The sequence below is a fragment of the Azolla caroliniana genome, unplaced genomic scaffold (assembly GCF_043228905.1).
Source record: "Azolla caroliniana isolate FFs.n. ecotype wild unplaced genomic scaffold, voAzoCaro1.0.p SCAF_18, whole genome shotgun sequence".
In the NCBI taxonomy this organism is placed as follows: domain Eukaryota; kingdom Viridiplantae; phylum Streptophyta; class Polypodiopsida; order Salviniales; family Salviniaceae; genus Azolla; species Azolla caroliniana.
This window is the reverse complement of record NW_028230453.1, coordinates 1,657,343-1,666,396: the sequence shown is the minus strand read 5'-3', so window position 1 is coordinate 1,666,396 and position 9,054 is coordinate 1,657,343. Positions and strand designations below refer to the sequence as shown.

General features: G+C 37.4%; 1 protein-coding gene across 1 annotated transcript; it reads left to right on the top strand.

Moving 5' to 3' along the window:
* Positions 1 to 5,770: 5,770 nt before the first annotated feature.
* Positions 5,771 to 8,488, top strand: LOC147852008 (ras-related protein RABA5e-like). Its single transcript, XM_087333993.1, has 2 exons — positions 5,771 to 6,268; positions 7,927 to 8,488. The coding sequence occupies exons 1-2, from the start codon at positions 5,947 to 5,949 to the stop codon at positions 8,259 to 8,261; spliced, it is 657 nt and encodes a 218-aa protein (XP_087190119.1). The 5' UTR covers positions 5,771 to 5,946; the 3' UTR covers positions 8,262 to 8,488.
* Positions 8,489 to 9,054: the final 566 nt, after the last annotated feature.

The window sequence follows — 9,054 nt, the reverse complement described above, 5'->3', positions numbered from 1 at the left end:
ATGTTTAGATCAAAGTTGTCAATTCTATTGTCTTTGATACTTGCTTGGAAGACAATGTTGAGTAGGATGAATACTTTTTGGGCTCATAGATTGTCTTGATTTGGGTAACCATTCAAGAGTTTTACTACTCTACACTCCATCTTCTCTAATCCGCCATATGTCTTGTATGAGGATAGAAGGATCTATAAGAGTGCAACAATAACACTAAACCATTGAGGCTCTTGAGTAAACAAATGTAAACATCCTTGTATTTTACAACATTGTATAGGAAAGTTTGTAACCTCCTTGGTAGCTAGGTTCAAGTTGTAGCCTTCGGGCATTTTGTTCTTAATACTATTGAAGAAAATCTTTTATAAAAAAAAAAAACAAAAAAAAAAACACTAAACCATTGGAGATCAACCGTTAAAAAACAATCTCCCTTGATTTAGCAAAGTGTGACATTTATCGTTATGCATTGGCATTAGTGACTTCAGTAATTCATGCAATTCATCTTCTTACCAAAATCACTCAATGTTGGGTAAAGGAAGGATGTATCATGGTAGCATTGATCATATTCGCCTTTTGGGAGTAAATTTAATTGAAATCGAATAACGCAACCATGGATGGTTTGGATGTTGGCCCAACAATAAGTCGAATCACAAAATTTATTCTAAAAAAATATTAATGAATTTAGGTTCATTCAAATTTAGTAAAGAATATGAGTTGGTATATTGGTGTCATTGGAGTAAGAACCAGAGATAACCCATGAAGATTGTTGATTTTTTTGTACCTTTATTTCCAAGCATTGAGACTTACAACAAGGATGATTATGGCAAGGCAAACAAATTGGTACAATTAATAAACTCATATTTTGAAAGAGCTCGGAGGTAGCAATAGATTCAAGAGCAATCACTTTCTTTTGGCAAAACGTAAACCCATTTTCTATTGTAATACCAGAATGATTGAATGACTTAGAGCCACATTGAACCCAAACTCCTGTAGTACAGTTTTGTATTAGAGGCGAGCAATTGGAGCTATCTCATTGTCTATCATTTTCTACTATTTAAAGTGCGGCTAAAGTCATTGAAACATGATCCCAATAAAGTTCTTTTGGCTGGAATTTGTGACGGAAATCCACTACTTTTATAGAGTTCTTCATTGAAACACTTATAGAATGTGAAAGACTATCATTCATTCTACTATAGACTAAGGACAAATTGGTACTGAGTCGCAAAACCAATATACTTTTTGAAGGTTTTGAAACACTCGAGAGAACGCACACATGTGTCACACCTGGCATGATGTCATCATTTAGAGTGGTGTGGTCATGACCTTGACCATTAGTCTAAAAGCATGACCTAAACATAGATGCCCCTCATTCTTGTTGAACCATTTAAATGCAATGACAATCTATTGCCTTCTAAGCATGACCTTGCGTTTTGTCACGTATTATTGCTTGCTCTTCAAGCTACAATATTCTAGATCCTTGATCGTATATTAGATCTCTTGACAATCTCGTGAGTATTTTCCTTGCTTCCCCTAGGTTTATGACATAATTATGTCATCCTCATTCATTGGGGAGTTGGGTGTTTAATCCATGCCCTCTCACAATTTTGACTTAATATGTCACCTTTTACCATGTGATTCACTTCTTATTTTTATCATTTATGAGCTAGTTTAAGATAATCCAACTTAAATTGGCCTCTATGTTCAAAGCCACTAAATATGTTTTTTTTTACAATTATGGAAATCAATGAAACTAAAGCTTTGAAACTCCAAATTGCCATAACAAACAATACTAGTTAGAATCAATTTGCTTATGTGCCAACCGTGCACATAGTTTGTGAAACATGCATTATTTTGAACATTCATAGTAAGTTTATTGGTCTAATTGACCTTTACAGGAGTGGAATGTTTGCGTTTACATGATAATAATAATAATACACAACCATAAAGAAATTGTGCAAATATCAATGGCATACTATATTTGTACCCATCATGTCAAGGCTATCGTCATGTGGTTCACCACTTAATGAATAGGCCATTATTTGATATTAGATATGTTTTTTTTTCTTTCCAAAAATTAGATTTGTTTTTTTTTTCCAAAAAAAAAACTCCTTCCATTAGTTATAAAATTTTACAAATGAGGCGATTATGTACAAATCCCTAAAGGGACGCGATAGTTCCATCTAATGTGGAAGCCCGCTGACTCAAGAAAGGGAGAGGACGACCATTGTTGGATGAAGGCTATGCGTTGTCTTTCAACTCCCTCGGAGCCACCTTTAAGGCCATCATATTGGCTTTTCAGAGTGGCTACAATTTCACTCCATATCTCTTGCAGTAACCTTGTTGGATGGGTGGTTTGGTTGGAGAAGACTCGCCTACATCGTTGTTTCCATAGAATCCAAAGGGTTATTGGGCTAACCAATTCCAACACCTCTTGAGATTTGTCATTAAGAGGAAAATAGTGGACATTGTCGCTGGAGGAGAAAAGAACCTCTTGTGCTTTTATCACCAAAGTCATCCCCTCCTCCTGATGCTCGTATCGGCCAATTGCAGCCTGCCATGATAGCCAACATATATTTCCCCACTTGATTGAACCTTGCACTTAGCATAATTGCAACAAGCGGCAAACCCCCCGCCATGTTCTATGGGACGTTGGGCAGTCCCACAGAGCGTGTTGTATGGATTCTACTACATGTGGGCACTCTACACAATTCAGAGAGTTAAGGTTCCCACGTTGCCATGCTCCCACCGGTAGGGCCTTATGTATTAACAACCATTGGAAAATGGTAATTCGCCTTGCGTGTTGTTGCTTCCAGATTTTCTGCCAAAACTTGGTGATTATTGCGAAGGGAACTTGAAATGTGTGCCAGACCTTCGCAGCAGCCGGTTCTCGGGCGGCTTGAGCAGCTAGAATGTGGCGACCCAATCTAGTTGTGAATTGGAAGAAAGGGATGGGTTTGCTTCCTTGCCCCGCGTAGGGATCACGCCATGTCCATTGAGTATTTAAACATGGGTTAATGTCTAATTTGCAAAGTAGATTAAGAGTATTTAAACATGGGTTAATGTCTAATTTGCAAAGTAGATTAATGTGTACACAAACAAAGTCGAGTCTACAAAAGAATGTGCAATGAAGAGGTTATATATGTATGCCACTACTTAATTCCTGCAATACTCATAACTATGGATTCAATGAACTTCAATTGTTCAATGTACAATGTCAAGTACTTGAATTGTTGGTGCACACTCACTTTTTTCTCATGCAACATGTGTTGGAAGTACTGGAAGTACGACACAATTGGATTACATCGTGGACACTATGGATATTAAGTGAGCACTCAACGAATTATTCATTTGATATTATGTTTACAACAAATCCATGAATATCATGACATCATTGTAATGCCAAGCACAAATATATACAATCCTCGAGGACCAATTGCACTAAGGGATTAAAATTATACATAAGTTATGGGACAATTGTTTTAAATAATATAGCTAGCTCCACACTTATAAGTTTACCTTTATTTAGTATATGAAGTGCTAACTATTTGTTTGGACACAAATAGATTTTCCAACAATGCTTGAAACAATTGAATGGGCATGAGGACAAACAATGTTCCTTCTACTAAGAGTTGGCTTCTCGATTATTCTACCACAAACTTCCATCTCCTCTCACGGATTTCAATGAAACACTATCACCAACTTGTTCATATAAAGACAACGTGGGATGGAACTTATCATCAATTCAAGGAGATGTTAGTATATGACCACATGTGTAGAGTACATGATGCAATGGGTTTTATGGATTAGTTTTTTTATAGCCTTTCTAGTTGTCGTTCTCTCTTATTCCAAGAATCTTCCTTTATAAACTTTTCTAATGCATTAATATCTCTCCTATACCGACAAAGATACATGCTTTGTTGGCTTTCATAAAGTGATTTCAATTTGGATGAGATTTGTCTCTATACTTTCTTCCAAGTAAATAGATTCAATTTGAATGATATGATAGAGTGCCCATTGCCACTATAAACTATCAATATATTGATTTGCCAATATTGTATGTCATAAAAATAGAATCACATGTAAGAGATGCACATAGAGGTATCACAACCACTTATTTATCGTAAATATGTCATTAGGGTAGATATTGATTGACATAGGTAATTTGATTATCGCCAAAGAGGTTTAAGAATACATGATGTATGATTAGAAGCTTCAAGCAATAACATTAATTTTTTTTCTGAGTATACATATGTTTTAATTGCACCATGATAACGTGAAACGTGTTACTACCAAATTCTAATGACCCCTTATGAATATTAATAACGTCCACTGGTAATTGTGTTACTTATCCACAACGATGCTAATGAAACACTCATTTTAAGGACAACAATAGTCAACAACACATAAAGCAAGGAAATTTATGAAGAATGCCACGTATTTCAAACACTTTCGAGTTAACAAGAATTACTTCTCTTTTTATGAGAAAAAGACATGGTTTGATATTGTTAAGATCTATAAGGATAATAACTTTTCTAGTAACATTCAATGGGAAGATATATCCATGATCTACCTTTCAATATGAAGCCTTGTCATTTATTGTTTGGATTTAGTAAGAGGATTCACTCCCTAGTCCCATGTAAGGTTTCCTATATCACACCAAACTTTGGACAAAATGGCCAAGTTTCGATTCCCATGTAGAACTAAGCATATTTTATTGCATGTTTACTTTGTTTATATGTCTTGTTTGTGTAACCTTGGGTATTCAAATGAGCCTTGGCTTGGAGGCATTTCAAAAGTTATGGGGTTCATTTGGCACCCTAAAATATGCTTTCAAGTTTGAGAATCCGTTGCTAATTTACGGTGAAATGCTATTGGAATATTTTCTCTTTCTCTCATATATCACAATTGGTCTTCCTTGGACTCTAAAAATAAATCCATACATCTGTCCATCTCTACAATAAAACAAGAGAACAATGAGAGATAAAGGATGCAACCCACTAATCATATCCCATTTTCCGAATCGATGGATATTGTGATGTTGCATGTTCTTTTAATGCACCAATAGGATTTCAATAGGTTGGGTCCAAGTCGGGTGCCCAAATCGAAAATCTAACTTGATATGGAATGAACTCAAAAAAGGCTATGAACATGTATTGCACAAAGCTATATTTGCCCAAGCTAAGAGTCTCGATGCCAAGGAAAGCTACATTGCCTTGAAGAATCCAAGCACAAAGCAAGGGACAAGCTAGACGATCCCACTACATGAAGATCCTTTCAAAACGGCGCAAAAAAGGCCATGGCTTTACATTTGATTGTCATGGGAAAGACAAATGCCAACCAACAAATCGTCGAGAGTCAGGTCATGTGTCAATAACCGTGTGACGTTTTTCGCTTGCTATTATTATCAGAGCTGGCAAGGTCAGAGAGGAGGGGATTTACGCACGTAGATGGGAAGCATTTATTCATAAAGCCATATGATTAGATTAGTTCGGGCCTCTCATGGTCTTGGAAAACACTTGTTTTGCATGTAAGCGAATGGTCTCATTATTCATATATGCACACACACCCAAAAGCCAAGAGCCAAAAGCCAAAAAGCAAAAAGCAAGAAAGCAAAAAGCAAAAAGCAAAAGGCATAAATAAAGTGGAAAAGCAAGAAGAAATCCGAGAAAAAGCAAAGGAATGGAAGGGAAAGTTGAAAGCAGGGTAAGAGAAGAAGAGTAATGAGAGCTAACCACCAACTCCTCTGCTATATAACTGCTGTTAGCAGAGTTGCAGAAAGAGAAAGAAGTGAAGAGAAAAGCATCATTTGCCAAAGCACTCTATATACTCAGAAGGAACATACATGTAGATAGATAGATAGCTAGCTAGCTATAAACACACCTGTGAAGAACTAAAAACAGAGAGGAAGAGAGAGATAGAGAGAGGGTTTAGAGGAGAAGCAGGTGAAGAGGAAGAGATATGATGGGCAGGGATGAATACCTATTCAAAATAGTGTTGATCGGCGATTCGGCTGTCGGAAAATCGAACCTTCTGTCGAGATTCGCGAGGAACGAATTCCAACCCAATTCCAAGGCGACGATCGGAGTAGAATTCCAGACACAGAGTCTGGAGATCGATGGGCGGGATGTCCAAGCTCAGATCTGGGACACTGCCGGCCAAGAGCGTTTCCGAGCAGTAACATCTGCCTATTACCGTGGCGCTGTTGGAGCCCTGATTGTTTACGACATCACCCGAGGAGACACCTTTGATAATGTCGCCCGATGGCTCGAAGAGCTCAGAGGTACGCTCTTTCTTTGTCATCTCTTTGTCTCCCTTTCTCAAGACATAGCTAGATCCTGTGTTGTTTATCAAGACATAGCTAGATTTTGTATTTGTTTATCAAGACATAGCTAGATTTTGTATTTGTTTATCAAGACATAGCTAGATTCTGTATTGTGTCATAGAGAGATATACCTAGCAAGTCTGTTGTGCAATAGAGAGAAAGCATTGATATTGTGCCACAGGCCTACATCTATAGCCTTTGTATTGTTTTTTTTTTTCAGGTTCCCATTGTTATCACCGATGTCACGCCTTCGATAATGTCGCCCAATAGCTCAAAAACACTGAGATATCTATATGTATGTTCTTTATTCAAAGAGGCAAGATATTGTATTGTTTTATAGAGAGCTAGCTAGTCTTGTATTTCTCTGGCCTCACACCTGGGGTAATGTTGCCCAATGGCTCAAAGAGCCCCCTCAGATGTGTATGTATGGATGACCTCTCTATGTAAGGGGATCACTGTTCTTGATGCCGCATCTCGGATAATGTCGCCTGATGACTCAAAGAATTCTGATATATGTATGGATGGCCTTTCATTTTCTATACAAGAGGAGAGAGAGCCAGCTTTTGTATTTGTCTCATAGAAGAACAGCTAGAGCTGTTGTATTTGTTTTCTAGCCAGGTAGCTAGCTTTGTATGAGCTCTTTTCTATCTGTCTTATATAGAAAAACAGCTAATAATGTTCATGTTTGTCTTATATAGAAAAACAGCTATCTTCATATTTGTCTTATAGAAAAACTGATAGCTTTTGTTTTGTTTTGGTTCTCATGGATGACCAAACACTACACCTTCAATAATGTTTGCCTGGTTGCTCTCTTAATGGGTCTAGCCTAGTGTTGAGTTATTCTAGACTATCAAACAACATTGTGGACTGAAATCCATATAATTTCACACATTTTGGTTACACCATGACATATAGGTGTATTGAAGTAATGACTTCACTATCTCCAAACAGTGCTCACAACCTCTCTGTATTGACATGATGGTAGTAAGTCTCTCATTGTAGGACATTTGGATCTCATGTGTCACGTATCGTAAGCTGATTGGAGCTTCAATCTCTCGGATACACAGATGATGGTGGTTAGGTTATTTTGCTGAGTCTACTAGATGATGGTGTGGTGGTAACATTGGTCTAATTGAGTGTTGTGGTGTAGGACTCTCATATATTGAGAAAGTGATATGTACTACCATCTCAAGGATGATGGTTGAAGTACCATGGACTGACATATATTTAAGGGGCCGTATTTCCAGTTTCTTGGTCCATTTCTGCTAATATTATGTCATTTTACCATTTTTTTTGCCAAAAATATTATAGTGGGGATTGTCTCCCCTTTGTCATCTCAAGTAATTGTTGTAAATTTCCCCACTATGTTTGTCACATCCCAAATTGCTTCTCTAAGAGAGGCTTCGAAAAGCTCTTGAGGGGAAATGTTGAATAGCTTTGGGAAACATGTGGGAAAAGTGGGTTAGGTCTTGGACTTCTTTTGTGAATTCATGCTTTTCGGTACACTAATAGTTGTTTAAGATATGGACGTGGAGTGTTTTTGTGTGTCTAAAACTCGGATATGTCAAGAGGGCATGGGAGTACAATGTTTTTGCTAAAATTTGTTTATTTGGCAGTGCATTCGGATACGATACTAGTGACAATGCTGGTGGGGAATAAGCAAGACCTAGCAGATATGAGGGAAGTATCGGTAGAAGATGCAACACAGTATGCAGAGGCTGAGGGTCTCATGTTTCTCGAGACATCTGCATTGGATGCGACCAATGTGAACACGGCTTTTCATAGTGTGATGAAGGAGATCTACAATAGTTTCAATAGAAAGACACTTTCCTCGGTCTCCAACAAGTCCGAGCTCGTAAGCAAAAGCGAGAAGATAGTTCTCTCATCAGATTATAGAGATTCTCAGAAGAGCTTCCCGACGTGTTGCTCAGGAAGCGTCACTGCGAGTTAAAGACGGAAAGAAAAGTTTTAATAATGTAGGGAAGCCAAACTAAATACGAGACTACAATTTGTGTAAAGGCAGGTTGACAATATTATTTCCATTCATCGGTGCTGAACTTACCGAATAATGAGCAAAATTGCTCTATATGATCCTTTTGGTAGACGATCGTCACTCTTATGTTCTAGCATTTCTCATAGAGTATCTACTTCAAACTTGAGCAATGTATACACTTATTTTCAATTTCGATGCTTACACATCATGCTCGAAGGCTGTTTCAATTGTTATTTTCAGATTTTACGACCTAGACTTTGCCTATGTTATACATTCTAGAACCCTTGTTGTGAGCATTCCTTCCTTCCTTGGAAATAATTTTCTTCCTAAACAAAAGAAGTGGGAAATTTCTACATCAAATTACAAACGATTTCAGATAGAATCTTCTTTAGGTGTATACCATCCAATTAGCAAGATCTTGTTTCCACATATGGTGATATGTGCTGTTCTTGCAAGGAACTAGGATACATTTTGAGTCAATATGGTTGTGATGGTAGTTCTAGTTTCTGCACATTGTTCTCGATATGCATGGGCGCCTCAACAATTAGTATAGTTATAGGACTTTCGGATTCTTCCAGACATGAAGAAACACTTCATCAACTCTTACAAAAGTGACTTTTTGTTTTTTTCTCACCATTCTACTTCTTACAGGGTTTGAAAAGTTTTTGAGCATGTCTTGATGCTAAAACTTGCAAACCCCAAATAACTTGTTAATGTCTCTAACATCAGGACCCTCGTGCACATCAACATT

Bases quoted from the DNA above. Each gene is read 5' to 3' on its own strand.
- LOC147852008 (XM_087333993.1), top strand. From the start codon at position 5,947: ATGATGGGCAGGGATGAATACCTATTCAAAATAGTGTTGATCGGCGAT. The intron at 6,269-7,926 runs GTACGCTCTTTC...TTTATTTGGCAG, and splicing joins ATGGCTCGAAGAGCTCAGAG to TGCATTCGGATACGATACTA.